The following is a 19,510-nucleotide window of genomic DNA, read 5'->3' on the forward strand; positions in this document are numbered from 1 at the left end:
TGCTCTTTTAATATATATAAATATTATTATGTATTAATATATTAATATATAATCAACATAATTATATATTAATATGATATACGATTGATATAATATATTAATTAATGTGTTAATTAATATAGAATATTGTTATTGATATTAATTAAATATATTAATATAATTAACCAATATTATATACTAGCTAATATAATCAATATATAACATTTATTATCATATATAATACATAATTGCATATTATATGTAATTAATAAATATTAATAAATATGCTATAAGATAATTATATGGTTAATACACTATATTATTATGACTGATTAATAAACAATAATGTAATTGATATATAATATATGTATTATATAAAATATTTAATATTTAATTAATATATTTAATATACATTTTTTCAATTTCACCTATTCTTGCTCTAATTGTGGAGCACATTGGATACATCCCGGCTGGACTTGCCACATCGTCTTAACCAGAAGCTGTCGTCCAGAAGCTCCCTGAGAGAGACCCCACAATGCCTAGTGTGGATGTGAGCACCTGTCTCGGGGAGGGGGGGAGGGCACCCTGCATTGTTTTGCTGCAACACTGCTCATTCCTTAGCCTGCCCACAGGGGCCACGTGACTTCTAGGATCTGAGCCAAGCTGAGGGTGGAGATGGGGAAGCGGGTAGATCCAGACAGACCCTCCGGCCCTGAGGAATTTTGTCTGGGTGATCCTTTGTTTTCTGTTGGTTTTGGCAAAGAGGTCACTATTTCAACATTATGGGACGTGGGCTTCCTGCTCCAGAATGGATCTTCATCCTGGAGGGACCTTTTGCCAGCCCAGTCTTGGAATCTGAGATTCCTTTGTTCACATCGCACCGAGAGAAACCACAGACCAAAGGTTACCTGTGCTGGGAGGGCACGCAGTTTTCAGAGAAGCCCCCTCAGGTGCCTTCCTCCCCGCTCTGGATGCCTTTACACTGGGCATCACTGATGTGCTCTGGTGCCCAGCAAGTGCTCTGCAAGTTCACATGCATCATGTCATGTGAGTAGTCGATGAGATGAACAGGATGGTTCCTGATTCACAGAGAGGACAACTCAGGATTGGGCACAACGAAGAGGCTTGCCTCATATCGCAAACCCAACACATGGCGGAGCTCAGATTTGAACTTGAACCTGTCTGGACTCCAGGGCCTCCTGCCAGCCTCCCACCACTTGAGGCCCCCAACAAAGACCCTGGAATGAAAGATGACCACCCCAGACTTCATGGCATCCTGAGTTTGAGCCTTGAGCCAACAAAGGTCTTGATGGCCACTGTCTGGCCTGCCTTCTTCCCTCTTTAACCAAACGGCTCAGGTCTGGGTGGAGCTGAATCACCAGGTCATTTGTGTTGTGTGTATTAGTTATTTCCTACCCATGGCCTGTTTTCTGGTTTTCTATTGATGGTTGTGATATTAACTTTTTTGTTTGAACAAATTATTTCAATATAAATTGATTTAAAGATCCCTCTTGAGTGCCTAACGGCACAAAAGCCACAATATCAACAGTGGTTTGGGAATGAAAGAAATTTGGGGAATTGCAGACATAGAATGCGTGTTTCCCACCGAGAAGGGAGCCCTGGCCTCACACACTCCTACTGTCATGTCTGAGCACTGCCCTGACCCACCTGGGCCTGAACGGGGGGAAGCCGGCCATGGGTCCCTAAACTCTCACCTGGCCCCCTGCCGGGTGCATAGGAGATGCTTAATAAGTCTTTGTTGGCCAAATGAATGCATGGAAAAGGAACAGGTAGATGAAACTTTGCAGCAGATACTATCATTTTCAAGACAAACATCAAAGTGTGGTCTAAGATCAAGGGCTTTTGGAGATCAACCAGGGCAATCCCATCACCGCACAGGTGGGCAGTGAAGGCCCTGGAAGAAGGTGTTTGCCCAAATCACATAGTCAGCATCTGGGCAAAGCAGGGTCAGGAACTAGGGCTTCCTGTCATTATCCTCATCAGCGCACCAGCTTGTCGCCTCCAGAGTGTGCTCACATGAATGACTTTAGTCTGGGCCAATGGGAAACCAGCTTCCTGACATCCCGCATGCGTTTGGAAAGCTGCCTGCTCGGGAGCTGCACCAAGGCTTCCTGCATTATGTGGAAGGTCAAGCTGGATCATATCCAAGGGATTCTGCCCTGGGGTTCTGATGCTGGCTGCAGCTAATCCTCCTATCATTAAGTACACTCGGGTGGGCATCTCCGGGGCCAGAAGGCTCCAGAAACTGATCACACAACAGAGGCGGTGGAGAGCAGAATTACAAAATCTACTGTCTCAGCAGTGAGTGTCACCTTCTCAACGAGGCCAATCTGACTGCCACCAATACCTCCAGCCACCCTTACCTGCACTGCTTAATGTCCTTTTGCATTTGTTAACGCTGTGCTGCATTGGATGCCTCTGTCTACTGGCTGGGAACTTCTGCAAAGAGCAAGGAGCTTTGTGGGTTTCAACCCCACAGTGACCCAGAGCGGACACTCAGCCAGTATTTGCTAGATGCGTGGATGGACAAATGAAAGCTAAAATGCTCAGAGCACTTGCATTTAGTCTCAGATCTGCGGCTCTCCAGCCATGGGAACTTGGGCAAATGATGTGGTCTTTCCTGAGCCTCAGTTTTCTCATCAGTAGAGGGGAATGGCCCCACCAACCGGCAGGTGGGAAAACCTATGCAGTGCGAGTCCTGTGGGAGGTCGATAGGAAGGCTTGCTTATTTCAAAGGCAAAATCCATGTACTCATTTACTCTTTGGTGAGGTCAGTCAGTCCACAACAGGGGGCCTGTGAAGGCTTCTTAGAAGACTGTAGCGGGACTACCACTCCGAAAGAAGCCGGCGAGCATGGCAGAGAATGGGGAGCAGGGAGAGCAGCTGGGCAGGGTCGGGTGGGAGTGATGTGAGCAGGTACAGGGAGGTGGCGATGCAGAGCCTGTGCTTGGCAGAACCCCGGGAGGGGGCTGGCCATGTCTGGAGCCAGGGTGACCTCTGTGGTAGTTTTTCTTTTCAGCAAACACACTGAGCATGCTCTCTGCAGCCCGGCCTGGGAACTGGGTCTGGGGGACCCCCTGTCTGCAGCAAGAGGGACACTTACAATGCACAAGTGTGTCTGAGTCATCCTCCAATGAAATACCAGTGGCAGCTCACCATAGTTCTTTGGTTCAAGGCCAGCACTCTCCCCGTGGCCCCCGACACCCCAGCCCACCTCTCCAACCTCCCTGCCCACCTCCTCCTGAACTTTTTTGTTCTGCTGTTCACATTCATCTCATTTTAGTTTCTCATCCCTGCCAATTTCCCACCCCAGGACCTTTGCACATGTTGGAGTCTCTCTCTGCTACTACTCCAAGTTCTTCCCCTCTTTTGTTTTTTTTCCTCTCCTAGGCTAGAATTTATTTCTGAAGTGCAGAATGAATATATGGCTGTAAAGGTAGGAAATCACATACAAAATATTTAAAATTGTGCAGTGGTCATTTTTAGAATAAAGTCAGTTAAAGGGAAGATCAGTCAAGCACTAGAGCTTGTGAAAGACCAGCCAGCATGTTTTAGATTGTGAGATATGCTGGGACAAACATACCGGCGTGCAGGTTTAATTCGTAGTGCCAGTTCAAGAGCATATAAGCTCCCAGCAGTCAGAGCTCTCTCAGCCTTACTGAAGCCCCCAGCATGGGTCAGACCCCCATTCCGTACCCTCAAAGGCCCCCAGGGCTATCTCTCATCATGCTCCCTGGAGCTTGTGAACAGAAATGCCAGATTGATCCAAACAGACCTCGCTTCTGCCTTCATAGACATTAAAATCTTTAATATCTAGTGGGAGAAACAGCTGTGAGTGCCGATGTGACTCAGAGCTATTTCTCCCACTAGATATTAAAGATTTTAATGTCATGAAGGCAGAAGCAAGGTCTGTTTGAAACAGCAACCAGTGCACGATTGCTGCCCCATAAATGATTGTTTAACGCAGAATCGATCGCAGCCGACTTAGGGGTGGGAGGGAAATTCAGACCCAGGAACCATGGAGGTGAGTGCTTTATTAAAGGGCTGCTTGGAAGATGCCGGAAAGGTAGGGGAGATCTCACAAAGATGTCATAGTTGATGGGGCATTAAAGGATGAGCAGGAGCTCATCAGGCAGGATGAGGGCATCCCCAGTCGGGTGGACAGCACAGGCAAGTGCCCGGATCACCGTCTTTTAGAAAAGAGCTGGTCATCTTCGAGATGTGAGTGAGGATGGCAGAAGACCATAGCAGCAGCTCTCCGTGGATCGCCTGCTGCATGCCAGGCGTGGCATCTATGCAACACTGTGGAGCCCTTAGGTTCCTTAGCCCCATGACGTAGGTATGACTACCCCCTTTCAATAAATGTGGTTCAGAGGAGTCGAATGACATGTCCAAGTCCCCCAGCTACTCGGTGGCTGACTGGACTGTCCCATGTCACCCATGGATAATGCTACACACCTGAGCTGACCACTGAACATTTCTGTGTGTCAGGTGTCTGCCCACCCCCATCCCGGCTCCCCAAGGCTGGTGCAGTGTCCCACCCCCCCCTCAAAGAGGGGTGCTTACTCTTGTGCTCCCCCTTCTGAGTCTTTATCGCACTGTAGCTAGCCTTCTCTGCCAGCCTCCGTGGGGGGCTGGGTCTCCAGGACCAGCCATATGCCCAAGACACACATGCCAAAAGGGCCTGGGGGGCCTCTCGTCTCTGGGAGAGGAGCTCAGAAGGACCAGCTGGGCCTCCGAGTCCATGTGGAACCTTCCCTGCCTGAACCCAGCAGAGGAGTGTTTGCAGCGTGTGTCTAACTGTGAGGCCCTAGGACAGTCACCTCATCACCCTGCGAGTAGATCGGTCATATGGATGTCCATTCTGGCCACACACCGGGGAGCTGTGACCGGAGCACAAAAGGCACAGTGAGCTGTGAGTTACTAGGCACATCCAGGGTGACAGCTGGTGCTGACTCAGGCTTAGTAGTGCCACGCCAGTCAGGACCCCTCCTCTCAAACACGGGGACAGCAGGAATTCACAGCGGGAAGCAAAGGATTCCACCTCTGGAAACGAGGGCTCCCGCCGTCATTATCTAGGTGCCCCCTAGTGGTCATGGGTGGACCCTGCAGGGACTCGCTTTCCAGGGCAGGGGCAAGGGACCCGGTTCACTCTTCAGCTGAGCTTGCTAAGAGGTCCGAACCCCAGATTCGTCCTGGGGAGGCTCTGGATTCAGGCAATGATCCTAGCTGCTGCTACTCCAGGCTCCATCCCTCTAATGGCAGTCGAGCCCCACCGCTGCTTTGCCCTCCAACTGGATGCCTCGCTGAACCCTGAACTCCCAGGGGACCCTGTGGGGGACATGACTTTGTAGCTCACATACTAAAGACCCAAGGCTAAGGGCTCACCAAGCGGAACTAGCAGTGTTCGATTTTGCAGAGCCCCAGAGGGGGAGTATCCCTGTCCTCATGACAGGAAACAGGCTCGGAGGAGCTCCGTGTCTTTCCCAAAGACACTTTGTTACTAAGATTTGAACCTAGGTCTCTCTCACTCTAAAGCCCAGGTACTTGCCCTGTCTCACAGCTTCCCCAAATTATCCACCAACAGCCAGCAGAACTGAGGGCGTGTTTATTAAATCACAAAATCCCCTTTCCTCCTCCCCGGGGAGAGAAGATCACAGCCAGCCAAGTGGGTGGGGCTGGGGCATCTAAGCCCATCGAAACTGGACCAGGCAGGGAGGGGGCTGAGGGAGGACAGGGGTGGGGCTGGGGCGCACAGGAACCCAAAGAACCAGGAGCACTGCCTGTTCAGATGGTGGTCTTGGGACTTCATGAAGGTGTGGGGTGAGATTAGGAGGTCCTGGGATCCCGATTTCAGGCAGATGAAACATTTTCAGCCCCAGGCTGCCTCTGGGGCCTGCAGCGAGCTGAAACACCCCCTTATTGCCCAGTGGGGTTAACAATCTTTCCCAAGAAGATGATGGTGGACACGACGCTATCCCTAATACACACCAGAAAGGGCCTGTTCATCTTGATGGAGACCGGCGTCTCCATGGGCAGCGTCTGGGCTCCGGAGCCGGCCGCCCCCTCTGTGCCCTTCTCGTCCATCTTCAGCACCGCCTTGTGCACCGCCTGCGGAAATCAGGATCGAGGTCAGGGTTGCCAAGCCACTCTGGGCCACGCACAGTGAGAGACCCCGAGAGGGAGAGGCCTCAGCCAGGGTGGTCCAGCAGAGTGGTAACCCGGCTGGTGCTGGCCGTCCCAGGCTCCTGGATCTTCTGCTGCATTGCCGGAAGGATGCAGGACAAGCAGAGGCAGGGTGAGGGGAGCCATGAGGCTGGGGGAGCCTCGTCTGCAGCAGGGGGGATGGAGTGGGGGCCGCTATCCTTCTGTGAATGACAGGGAAGTGCTGAGAGGTATAATGGCAGAAAGGGTCTACAGAAAGTTAGCTAGATGGAAGGGACAGGGTGATGTCCCCACCAGGAAGCCCCCAGTCCTGCGCACAGTCCTCTTAGCTTCCTGGGGGATGACAAGGAAGGGACCAAGGTTGGGGGGGCGGTGGACATCAGGGATGACTGAGACCCCACATCCACCCCAGGGCACCCACATCTGGGACGTGGAGATCCACCCTGCTTTTCTGCTCATCCTGACACATTTCATTCCATTCTACAAAATCCTAGCAATTTTACTAGTGGGCAGCCAGCCGCCGTCAACACACGGAATCACAGCCATGCGCTCACCTAACTGCGGAAACGAGATGAGCCATGGGACTGAGCCAAGGCCCGCGGGAAAGGGGGAGTTGGCTCTGGCGACCTATGGAAGGTCTAAGTGAAAAGGAGGAAAATTCTGTCTTTCTTCCTCTTGCCTCTTCCCTCCGGCTGTGCTGCTCGCCCGGCTGGAAGATACTCCCCACACCTGTCTCTGCTCCTTGCAATCTCCCCACCGGCAATGCCCTTTTAACCTACAAGTAGGGCTGCCAGATGAAGTGGGGATGGACCGTCAAATTTCAGTTTCAGATAAACGATGAGTATCTTCAGTGTAAGTCTCTTCTAGGCAATATTTTGGACTAAAGAAATTGGTCACTTACCTGAAATGTGAAGTTAACGGGGTGTCTTGTATTATATCTGCTCAGACTGGGGACCCTACCCTACCCCCCACGGCCAGGTGCTCTGCCTTGCTTGGAACCACAGGGCCCATGGCTTGTTCATCTCTTGGCCATGCACATGTTTTCAGCTTACTCCCAACCAGGCCGTGAGGCCTTTTGGAGGCCCTGGGTCAGACCTACACCGGCTCTTGACCTGAAAAATGTGCCAGGCCTTGATTACTGGTTTGTTGCCCAGAACTGACCTCTAAAATAGAACTAGGAACTTGATATTTCCAACTTTAAAGACTGGAAACACGAGGCTTGGGGAAGCAACATGATTGTCCCAGGATGACAAGGTTGGTTAGGGACAGAGCTGGATCAGTGCCTGGCCTGACTGGGGGTACGAGACCCGGCTGGTTCAGCTGCTGGGACAGTGGCTCCGGCCCAGGCTTGTGCAAAGGCTCCGTGTGTGTGTGTCGGGAGGGGGGGCATCCAGGCCGGGCAGGCTTACCTCACCCACTTTCAGGCTCCGATGAGGGGCGATCCGGGTGAGGTCCCCATGCTCCTCAAAGATTTTGGTGATACCCAGGTGGGAGAGCGTCCTCTTCAGGTCATAGTTACCCGTGATGGAGAACCTGGGCAGGGACACGTCTACAACCCTGGGGAAATGGGAAGGACAGGTGAGAGGCCGGGCCTCCTTGGTCTCCCAGTCAGGCTGCAGGGGAGGTGATAAATGGGACATTGGTCTTCCCAGCCCTGGAGGTCTCAGACCCTCTCTTTGTCCCCACAACAAGGAGGAACTCTGTCCCTGAAACTCTGGCTTGAGAGCACCTATGCTCTCTGAACTGTGTCCCTTCTTCCTAGCATCCGCGTCCCAAAGACATCACCCACAGAAACGCTCTCAAGTCCCCACTGTTTCGGGGCCCCTGTGGCTGCAGACATGGAGATGTCATCCCTCGACAGTCCTGGCCTTGGCTGAGCCCTGAGCCTGCCCTGACCCGGCAGGCTGGATGCTGGAGACACCAAGGGCCTGGGAGCTGAAGCCAAGAAAACTGAGCTCAAATTCATTCTGACTCTCATGAACTCTGTGACCTGGAGCAAAAGATCTCATCTCCCCCAACCACTTGGGCACTCAGGAGTCCCTGACCAGCAGGTGTTGCTCCTTCCATCCTTGAGTTAGTGGCTCCGTATCTTCTGTGGTTGAGACCCGATGGGCCTCCCTGCCTGGGGGCTGGGATCAGCAGTCCTGGGACACCTGTGGGCCCTACGTTCCTGTCCCCCAGCCCTGAGCCCTGTTTCTTCTTGCCTACCCAGGACCTCGCCCCTGCCTGCATTCCTTTCTGTTCGGCACCATCCATCACAAACGGTGTCTGCCTGATCACTTTCAGGAACAGACCAGGTTCTCTGTTAACTGATGCCCTACAAAACAGGAGCAAACACATCTCCGCAGGCCCCGAGCCAACTCTCCAGCTTCCAGCCCATTCCTCTTCTTCCTTTCATAGCAGAAAGGAGTTGTCTCTGCCAGCGATCTCCACTTCCTCCCACGCCTGCCAAAGCCCACCCCACTTGGGTCTTTGCCCTCAACCTTCCACTTTCCAGGGTCACGGCTGAGCTCTGCTCACTTGACCCAAGAGACAGCTCTCAGAGAAAGGATCCCCCTTTTTCCACCTTGAAGCATTCCAACCCAAGTCCGGCCTCCCCTCCTTCACCGGCCACGCCTTTGCTCGCCCTTTTCAGAACCATCTCCTCGTGTACCTGTACTGTCTGTGATGGTCCAAGCCTCACCCTTCTGCCCTCTTCTCTTCTGTCTTTCCTCCCACCAGAGGAAACTCGTGCAGTGTCGTCGCTTTAAATACCGGCCATGGGCCCAATGACTCCCAGACTTACCTTTCCACTCATTCATTCGTTCAACAAATTAAGTGCCTCCTCTGTACAAATCAGATGCTTAGATGCATGTGTGAACAGAAGAGGCGAAACCTGTGCCCTTGGGTGCGTGCTCTAGCAGGGAAGACAGACAAGAAGGTCCGTACGATGAAAAGCATCCCATAATCATTGGTGCATAAACTGGGCATCTGTGTATAAGCAGGCAGTGCGACCAGTGGCGGAAAGCACAGATCAGCTTTGGGAATCAGCAATGCTGGAGCACAGGGAAGATTTGATAAGCTCTGAAGGAGGCAAAGGCATCAGGCAAGCTGGGTCATTTCTTCTCCGTGAAACGAGCTGCCAAGGAGACTGGCGGTTTCCAGCCTTTGCCCTACAGTTTCCGAGTTCACAGAAATATCTTGGGGAATGAGGGTTATGGGAGGTGAAGGAAGAGCCTCCACTCCCAGTTTACCCAGAAGTCCTGGCTTCATGTCATGTGGGCTCCATAAGGCCATATTTCCTTTAATATTCAAATTATGATGACTTGAGGTCCTAGAGTTGGATCGGGGGACTCAGCATCCTCATGTCCAAGTTATTCTTGCCAATTTCCCATGGGGTGCAGCTCTGGGACTAGCAAGTGGGGCTTCACGTTGCCTGTGCCAAGCCCCTCTGCAGCCCTGGGTTTGTAGCGGGGAGGATCAGGGGATGATGACCTCCCACTTAGCCTGCTGCTTCTCCCCATTCCCCCAGCACAGCGACTTTATCTGAAGCATTCAGAAATGGAATTTCTCTTTTATGGAGCTTTTGGGTCAGTTGAGATATCCGAGATGTGTTCTGCTGTTCCTCTGAGGGTGTGTTTTGTACGGCAGAGTACCCATGGCAGCCAGTTCCATCCTAGCATCCGATCTACCTCCCCTATAACCCTCCCGGCTCCCGACAGTGTGTCAGCCAGGGTGGAGGCTCTCAGTAAAGACTTGTTGGGTGGAGAACAGGGGTGAGGGCGAGGTGGAAGAGAGAGAGTGCAGAGGAGGGAGGAGGTCACCCTGACACTGCTCCTACCCAAGCTGACACTGCCAAGTCCCCAGCCCTGACCCTTCTCAAGACAATCGACTGGTAAGCAAGTGCCTGAGAAGAATTTTGTTGGCTCATCTTAAATCTGTTTCACTTAAAATATTGATTCACTTTCGTTCTTCAACTATTATTTGTATAACTTATTTGGGACACGCTTTGCTGGTTTTGTTTTGACATTAGAGTTGAAACATGATTCTGTGTACAATAAACAACTCCCTCTGACAGCCCGTGTTTATCCTTGTGGTTCCTCTCTGTCTGGGATCCCATCACTCCTCTTCCATCAACACACACCACTGTTCAACCCTGAAGACTGAGCTCTGATGCCACCTGCTCCTGGAGCTCCCTCTGCCACCACCACTGAGCTCCCCTCTGCCACCACCACTGAGCTCCGTGGTTCTGGTCTGTCCACTCCACTTTCGTGACACACGTGTCTCCCTCTAACAACAAAGGCTTCACTATATGCCTGTGACTTGTTTTCTGGTCTACCTCCTACCAAAATGCAAGTTCATTACGGAGCCCAGAATAGGACATGGTGATGGGGTCAGAGCTCAATAAATCCGGGCCAGAAGAAGCAAAGAGTATAAGGGAAGGCAGGAAGAAGGAAGAAGTTGCCTATGCCAGACACCCTCGTACCTCCGTGTGACTAATTTCTTCCATCTGTCAAGAGTGTCCCTCTTCAAGGCCGCCTCCACATTCTTCATTTTGCCCTCATCAGGAAGGATGAAGGTGGCAGTGATGGTGCCCTGGTAGGGCATTTCCAGGATGGTGCAGGACAGCTGTCTATCGTAGCCTGTCTCATACATGCCCCCATGAAACATCATGGGCACTTTCACTCGCTCATTTCCATCCAGAATGAAGTCTTCCTCTTTAGTTGCTTTTGGATCAAATTCCTGCTGCCACCTGGCTTAGGAGTGAAGAAGGACAAAGTGGCATAAGTGTCCTGAAAGGGAAGAGCTGACTGGGTCCAGCTAACCACTGGTCTCTGTCCACATGGATTCAAGGAGGGCATTTGGATACTCTGGAATGTGAGGGCAGGTCTCCAGGAATCCTTGCTCTTTGTACCGTGCCCTGGAAACTCCTGGTAAGATGGCCATGGGTTTGGTTGTCAGCTCCCAAAGAACACACAACCAAGATTGCTAAACTGAGAGGGGACCCGTGGACTGCCTGAAGCCCAGCTGCTCCTGAGGCTGAGTGAGCCTGTGGACTGGGTTCCAGCAGAAGGGGCTGGGTAATACTTAGTGGGATTTATTTGGTTCTGGTGTGAGTGAAAAACACTCTATTCTAAAGTTAGTCCTGGAGTAGCTGCTCTCGTGTAAGAATGAGAAAACCAAAGGAATAGGCTGCCCTTGGGAACCTGCTAAAGAACAGCAAACACTCAAAGCTGGGTGTTTAGACTCTTCTTTTTTGACCCTGAGAACTCTATGATGCCATTGGACATAAACTCTGACCTGGGTCTTTTCACACCTGCCAACCTCAGAGACCCCAGTAGGGGGACTTGAGAGCCAAGTCCCTGAACTCAACTCTGGTTTCACTGTTCTAGAAGGATGACTTTAGATGGGTGTCTTAACCTCTCTGGTCTTCAGTGCCCTTGTCTGAAGAAAGAAGATTTTGATGGGTACTTCATATGCTTTGTGGCTGAGTGGGAAAGGCAGCACAGCTCAGTGATCTTGTACAGTGAGTGTTGAGTGGATGCCAGTCATCAACAGCACCACTGTTGCCATTGCTTTTACAATCTAGGTGATGCAGTGACTTTGGAAATTTCCAGGTTCTCCTCCCTCTGCTCTTTTCCTCTATGTCATCAGTCTCGCTGGATTGGGGGAAAACTCGACTTCCATCAGGACCATGTCCCTGACAGCCCAGCAGTGATCTTGCCTGACCTGAGGGCTGTTGGCCTCTGATTCTAACCCATGCTGGCCAACCTTTTTGTGTGCATGGGGCAGGAGAGTGGGTGTGTGTGGTCGGGCAAGGGGGTGGGGGGAGGGATAAAGCTTGGATTTGGGAATATTTTTCCATTTCCTTTTTTAGTCTCACACCCTCAGACTTGGGGAATCTATGGAATGTGACAAGACCAATGCATCTACCAAAGCGAACAACATCATCATCATCTACACCATCACCATCCTAAGTATCTACTTGGAGTAACATAAAGTGCACAGCCTATGGGTCAAGAGAAGCGAGTTCTAGTCCTGGTTTTGTTACTCTAAGTCTCTCCATGTTACAATTTCCTCATTTAAGAAATGGGAAAAGAATGTCTCTCCAACCTCTACAACCAGTGCTGTGTTAGGATAATCAGTAATATGAAAATGCACATATGAAGAATAATGGAGACTTCCCCAAATTCCTTTCTCATGCATTTTTACTTTGATTACCAACAACTGTCCTATGAGTTATATATAAAGGCATTCATTTTACATGGGACAGGTAGGGTTCTGAAAGATTGATTACATATGAATTCAAGGTCACAGAACAAGCCTATGGCCAACCAGATCTTTAATCCAAGTCTACTAGAAATTCTTCCCTTTCCATACCAATATGCCCCAAGCCTTACCTCGAAAGAAAATACAATTTGTAAGAAGCATCACAGTGCCAGGGGCTATATTCTTGATCAGGTTATTGATTTTCCCCTGGGTTTTCTGACTGACATAATCATTGATCTGCTTCCGAGTGTCTCCCAAGTTCTGGAAGTTGGTGGGGACAGTGTCTGCATTGTACAGGTTCTTGACCTCTGTCAAAAACTGCTTCTGTGGCTGCAGCTTCTGGTCAATGAACAAGGTATTTTTAAGGTCCAGTTCGAGGTCCTTGCTCCCCTGGTTCATCCTGTAGATGAGGTAATGAAAGCCCTCATGAAGTTCTCTCTCTGGCATATTCCTGAAGCTGAAGCCCCTCTTGATCTCATCCAGGGTGGAGTCCTGGGCACCCAAAGACAGCATGGAAAAGGCTGCAGAGATGCTCAAGGGGGAGAAGAAGATGTTCTTGTTGGGGCTATTGGAGGCCAGCTTCCTATAAAGGTTGCAACTGAAGTCTGTGTTTCGCTTTGTGAGCTCCTGGGCTGCCCTCCTTCCCTTCCATGACTGGATCTGGCTTGCAGGTCCACGATACTTAGGAGTGAAGTCAGAATTCAGAAGACCTTCCACAGTGAGAAGGCCAGCCAAAAGTAGGCCCGGGCCCAGCATGGGGTTCATTTTCCTTAGAGATTGTCCTGTTGAGTAGTAGACTTGAGGTTAGCAAAGAAAAGAACAAAACAACCCCACTGCCCCATATTACCTACAAGGAAGACCAGATGAAGGCAGCAATACAGTGACAAGCATGTGATATACATAGCAATTTCTAGATTCTTTGGCACCCATCTTAGCATTTATGCTTTGTAATCACCATGGCAATTAGAAATGGCTGTCCCCCTTTCATCGAGAGGGCTGAGTGTAGAAGATAGCTCTTGATTTTGTACTCTTCTCCCCTGGCTTATGGTAATAGCATCTCAATTCCTTTGACCAACTGCTCCCTCCACCCCATTGGATCATAGTAAGAATACCCCATAGCATGGACATGTGACTGGAGCTAGGCCACCAGAATACTCCATCCACTGCCACACTGATTGGTTAAGGAATGAGAATGACCAGAATCAGATCAGAGTCTTTCCCTGCGAATGCACAGGACTCTTAACTCTGGAGTGTATGGCTTAATGATATAGTCCTAGAACCAAATGTGGTTATGGCTCCCATATACAGAAGGACAGAAGAGAGAGAAAGATAGAAAGAGAGAAACAGGGAGACAAACTTAGTGACTTCTTTGGAATTCTTGGATCAAACTTTACCTGAAGCTCACACATTTCTGTTTCTCCAAGTCATAAGAATCAATACATTTGCATTTTGGGGTTGGCTGGTTTGAGCTGGATTATTTCCTTACAACTAAAAGAATCCTGACTAATTTGTAGAAATAAAGCCCTTTGTACAGAGAGAAACCAGGTCTCTAATAAAACTCTTTCCTTACACATTTTCCAAGAAAGAGAGGCAGTGTTGTAGAGAGGAAAAGCCAAATCTTCTGGCTCTAGGATTGCTGCTCCTTTCGCCACTTCTCAGCTCAGCCTCTCCCAACAAGACTGAGTTTTTTTTTTGGGGGGGGGGGGAGAGACAAAAGTTTCATTTTTTGTTTTCCCTTCATTTCTAGCCCTAAGGGTATAGAGAGCTGCCAAAATTATGATATTCTAAAAAACCTGTTCATTTCTCTAGTTGGACATGGCACAGTCAATGATTTTTACACCAATTTCTGTGTCAAATGAAAGCAGATTTCTTTGCTTGATCCTTTGCAATCTTATGTATTCTCCTGTACGTTACATCTCTGTTTACCTACAATCCATGGGAAACGGTGCAGTCTCAACAGTAAAGGCTATTTGTGATTGCCTCAGATTGGGGTCCTGAGAAACAGAGCTCGCAATGAGGATTCTAGCATTGCCTTTATGGGACAAGCTCCTCAGGAAGTGAGGGAAGCAGAACAGAAAGGGAAGGAACTGAGCAAGGTTGTGGCTCCATATAATATGGAGACTTGGCCTGATCTGCAGGAAAGGGCCCTGGAGCATCAGCCACAGAGCAGCATTGACCCTGTGAGACCAGGGCGCAGGCCTGTTGGACAGCGCTCAGGTGCTATGTTCAGCGGCCCAGGAGACCAGGGCTGGGGTAGAACTTCTGGGGTCCATTAGCTCCTACCCAGCAAAGGCAATTTTCTGGATTTGGGAGGGAAGCTGTGAGCTTTTAGCAACTAACCCTCACATCCCCGCCAGCCTGGGGGAAATGGGCCCACCACGAACAGGGTCCGTGCAGCTAAATCCCTGGGGCCCGACATGGAGGAGGCTCTTTCCAGTTGACTGAATGAGAGAATGAATGAATGCCGGCACGGGACCCATGCCTGGCTTGCCACAAATCCCCAAGTTCTTTGTGCCCTCAAACCCTTTATGCCAGGTCCTGTGGACACAGCCCTCAGCACAGCGGACAGGGTCTGCCGAGACTCTGACCCAGGGTCTGAGAATTCTCATGGATCCTACCTGTTGCTTCCATCTTCTTAATGGACCTTTATTTCTCTAGGCGCCTCGATCTCCTCAAACAGCCCATATGGCTCAGGGCCAGGGCCCCCGCCCCAGCTCCCAGGAGGTGGTCCAAGAGCTGGGCCCAGTCCTACTAGGTCATAATTTTGGCAGCTCTCTATACCCTTAGGGCTAGAAATGAAGGGAAAACAAAAAATGAAACTTTTGTCTCTCCCCCCCCCCAAAAAAAAAACTCAGTCTTGTTGGGAGAGGCTGAGCTCAGGTGATCTCTCAGCACCTTCCACTGCTAATGACATAGATTCTAGTAAAAACTATAGCTGGGGATGGACAAGAGCTCTGGGGACTGTGTGAAGATAGGTTATAGAAGACAAGGTTTGTGAAGTCCCTGAGGATATTTCAGATAAAGGAAGAAAATTAAAAATGGAAAGGATTCGCTCTCACAGGTTACCGGGCTGGACTGTTTACAGAGTCGGCCTGGTTTAAAAATAGAAACTCCACTTGTTGGGATGAGCCCTGGGTGTTGTACGGAAGTGATGAATCACTGAATCTTACTCCTGAAACCAATACAACGCTCTATGATAACTAGCTAGACTTTAAATAAAAATTTGGAAGAAAAAAAAAAGAAAGAAAAGTAGAAGCTTCTTGTATTCAGAGTAGATTGCTGCCTGCACGGGAGCTAATTCCTAACACCGGGGAGTGGAGAAGTTAGCTACCTCTGTCGAGGAGCAGAGAGAACATTCCCAGCAGTAGGTTCCCCACCAGTTAGGTGAGACGCAAAGCCTGTGGACAACCTTCTGGGAGCGCTGTGTGGGTCTGGGCACAGGGCCTGAACTTGGAGCAGAGGAGGGAAGCTGCTGGAAGCTTTTGGTGTGCGTACACACACACACACACACACGCACACACACATTTTATAGTGATGCCCCATCAGTGGCCCCTAAAAGTGTTTTCCACTTCTTCAAGTTTTTGGAACAAGCACTGATTATGGAATTAAAAGTCTGGATGTTGGTCCTCTCCTGCTTGTGTGTCTGTGAGGTGGCCCAGAAGAAGTCTATTAAGCCTTTCCAGCCTCAGTGTCTTCATCTGCCCCACGGAGTTCCAATGGTCTAGCCTTTCTTCCCCCAAGCAGCCCACACTGGCCCCGTTTCTGGGCCTCTCCACCCATCATCACAGGCTCTAAACTCAATGCAAACTTGTCAGATGTGTACCAGCCCCAGATACCTGAGGAGGCTAACTTTTATTCTGTTCATTAAAATAGCAGAGCAACTGGTTATTTCCCAATAAATTGATAGGCTGCCCACGTTGAGCAATTCTTTGTTGGTTTTTAGTTTGGAGGGCGCACGCGCACATGTGTGTGTGGTTGTGTGTGTGTGTGTGTGTGTGTGTGTGTGGTTGTGACCTTCATAAGATAAATAAACACAATCAGGAAGAAAAAGGGCAAGATAGAACCTGAGCCTGGTGGGGGCCACATGGGGCGGTAAAGCTACCACCTGCCTTGCCAGTCCTCTCTGACTCTCCTGCTCCCACATTCCCTTTCCATTTGGGGTATCAATTCCTTCCTCTTACAAACATAAGAAGTAGCATGGTCCTCCTGAAGACAGATCCAAGCCGGGCGAGGAGCCCTCTGAGCGAGCAGCCCAGGTGCCCTGCGTCTGCCCTCGGAGGGGTCCCCAGGAAGGAGCTCTGCTTTCGCCTCCCACGCCGTCCCAGTGGGCTTTGTAATGGGAGAGCAAAGAGACTGAGGCATGGGGAGAGGGGTAGGATAGGGCTTTCAACACGAATGCCAGGAGTCCGTTCGTCCTTACTCTCCCTGGTAGTTTGGAGCAACAAGAGCAGCAAATGGGGCACACACAGAAATCAGAATCACTCCGTGCATGGTGTTTGAGGCTCCATGCTCCTGCCAGGCAGGGAAAAACTTATGCAGTGTCCGCCCTCAAGTCAGTAAGACTAAAAAGCTTAGGGTGCCCTGGACAAGCCCCCTTCCCTAGTGGCTGGTTCCCTAATGAGTGACTGCCAGACACAGTGCCCCCCGCTCAGTGAGGGGTCTCTCCCTGCACAGGCTGGACAGTGGTGCCCTGCCCTGAGAAGTCCCAGGCCCTCTGAGACCCCGGTTTCCCTCCAGTCCTTTCCAGAGCTCTCCACGGAGGGCACAGCCCTTGCATAAACTCAGTGCCCACCCTTGGACTGCAGGGTCCGAGGGCCCCTTCCTAAAGATGTACCTTGGCACCCCCAAAAGACCAGCACCGAAGCCCTGGGCTTGTGGACCTATCCCAGCTATGCACTGGGGTCCACCTACTTTAAGGGATGGATATTGTTTTAAGGGGAGATCGCACTAGATATATTAGACGTTATTTTCTGGAAACAGGTTTAGAATGAAGTGGTGGTAAGACAGATCCTCCCTCCCCTGCAGGACAGGAGAGGAGAAGACCTGGGAACAAACCCCATTGGGGATTGCAATAGGCTTCGTCCTCCTTTCTGGGAAACTAAGAGGGTGGGGCACGAGTCCATCGTCTTATCCCTACATTTGCCCTGGAGATTTCTGCCTTCATTCTTTTAAAAAATATTTGAAGCCTTCACGAGGGGCCCGCCCACAGTCTAACCTGGAGCCCACATCTGGAGCTCTCTTTCCTGAGAGGCAGTGTCCCCAGCCAGACCCACAGACTTCTCCAAATCCTCGAGCACTTTCCACGTCTTTATATGGCCCATTCCTCCTGCCTTCAGTGACCTCATTCCAGGATGAGGGAGTGCATGGTTGGGAAGGCTGAGCCATTGTCAAGTTTGGGGCCACTCGTGCCCTAAAGGGGAAAGGGAGACCCAGCAGACAAGGGAGCTCTCTGAGGTCACGCTGCGCATTTTGATGCATCAGAGCGGAAATCAGCTCAATTAGGGCAATTCTACAACAGCATGTGGGACTGGCTCCTCCGCCTTCCTTTCTTCCCCCAAATCAAGAGTTGGTAAGGATAGCTTCTGTCCTTGGTGAGAGATAAAGACAAACAAACAGCTCATGCAGAGCACAGCCTGAGCCCCAGGGCAGGGGCAGACCTGAATGGGAAGGACCTCCTTTTTCTCCTGGGACAACCCCCACTCCACTCCCACCAAGGATTTTCCTTTAGAAAAGCACTAGGGGGGCAACATCCGTGAAAATGAATCAGGATTCACCAAAATGCCCAGCACACTCTTCAAGAGAGGGGTTTCCCTGATTTGGAGAGCCTCCAGAATTTCCTGCAAGACACCCACCCTGGGACTGCAGGCTGTCACCCCAGCTTTGCATGGGTTAGACAAGAAAACCAACCAACCAACCGACAAGACCGGATACTCACAGCACATTCAGGAGAAATCCACTGAGGCAGCCAAATGGATCTGTTTTTCTTGCTTTATTATTTATACGTCCATAGCCTCTCGGTAAAGTAGACCAAAGGCCAATAAAATTAGCCGGCCTGAGTGGGCAGGTGATGGGGACTCTGGGAGCAATGGCCACACCACTTCCTCGGGGGCTTCTCCTCCTCCCCGGAGGCAGCCCCGTGATATTTAGACCACGCCTGCTGGGCTGTGGCTTTTCTAATGAAGTCTATTTACAACTTTTGCAACGGGTGCATTTCCCAATCACTGTGGGTCTGGAACCTGGACTGTTCCACAGGTAGATTACTATGAAATAGCCAACCCAAACACCGCCGCTGTCATTGATGGGAAGAGGTTGACAGCTGGGTTTCTTGGGGGGTCATTCCCATTCTCCCCCATTTCTTTCTTTTGCTATTTTTCCATCTTCTACGACAGTCAGTTCCTTTACTTCAGCTGGCATAGAGTGCTTTGGGGGGGAAGGGAAACAATGAAATAGTTTCTGTTGGGGATAAGCAAGAATCCAACACTCACATCAAAGTTTGCGATCCTTCAAGAAAATGACAAATTGCTTTCTGCCTGCTGGTTGCACTGGAGTAATGAGAAGATGGTTGGTTTTCCCCTCCTGACTCTTCCGTGTTTTCCAATTTGGCTTTAAGGAACAGGTATTCCCTAAGAATGAACTTTTAAAAGATTTAAAATAAACTAGAATTCTTATCCTTCAAACCCTCTGATCCCAGGAGGGAAGAGTGATGAGCCCAATGCACCTGCTTATTTTTTTTTTTAAGGATTTTATTTTATTTTATTTTTTTATTTTAAGAGAGAGGAAGAGAGAGAGAGAGATCGAGATCACGCAAGCAGGGGCAGAGGGCGAGGAAGAATCTCTTCACACTGAGCATGGAGCCCAACACAGGGCTCGTTCTCACAACACTGAGATCACAACTTGAACTGAAATCAAGAGTCAGACGCTCAGCCGACCAAGCTGCCCAGGTGCCCCCACACCTGCTTGCAGTTCGGCATTCTTTAATTCTAATGAGCAGAAAAATCATGCAAATATTCCTTCCCCGCTTGGTGACATTCCCTAACAGGTCCCACGTGACCACAGTACCAGGAGGGGTGGACAGTGTTTCTCCTTCTTCGGGATG

General features: G+C 50.2%; 1 protein-coding gene across 1 annotated transcript; it reads right to left on the reverse strand.

Moving 5' to 3' along the window:
* Window positions 1-5,598: 5,598 nt before the first annotated feature.
* LOC131835389 (serpin A12-like) lies at window positions 5,599-18,556 on the reverse strand. The gene is made up of 5 exons (XM_059179710.1): window positions 18,350-18,556; window positions 12,546-13,196; window positions 10,631-10,901; window positions 7,575-7,722; window positions 5,599-6,111 (listed from the first exon to the last, which is right to left on the reverse strand). Exons 2-5 carry the CDS (start codon window positions 13,177-13,179, stop codon window positions 5,920-5,922), a joined length of 1,245 nt encoding a protein of 414 aa, XP_059035693.1. The 5' UTR covers window positions 13,180-13,196; window positions 18,350-18,556; the 3' UTR covers window positions 5,599-5,919.
* Window positions 18,557-19,510: the final 954 nt, after the last annotated feature.

Source organism: Mustela lutreola, chromosome 7 (assembly GCF_030435805.1).
Source record: "Mustela lutreola isolate mMusLut2 chromosome 7, mMusLut2.pri, whole genome shotgun sequence".
In the NCBI taxonomy this organism is placed as follows: Eukaryota; Metazoa; Chordata; class Mammalia; order Carnivora; family Mustelidae; genus Mustela; species Mustela lutreola.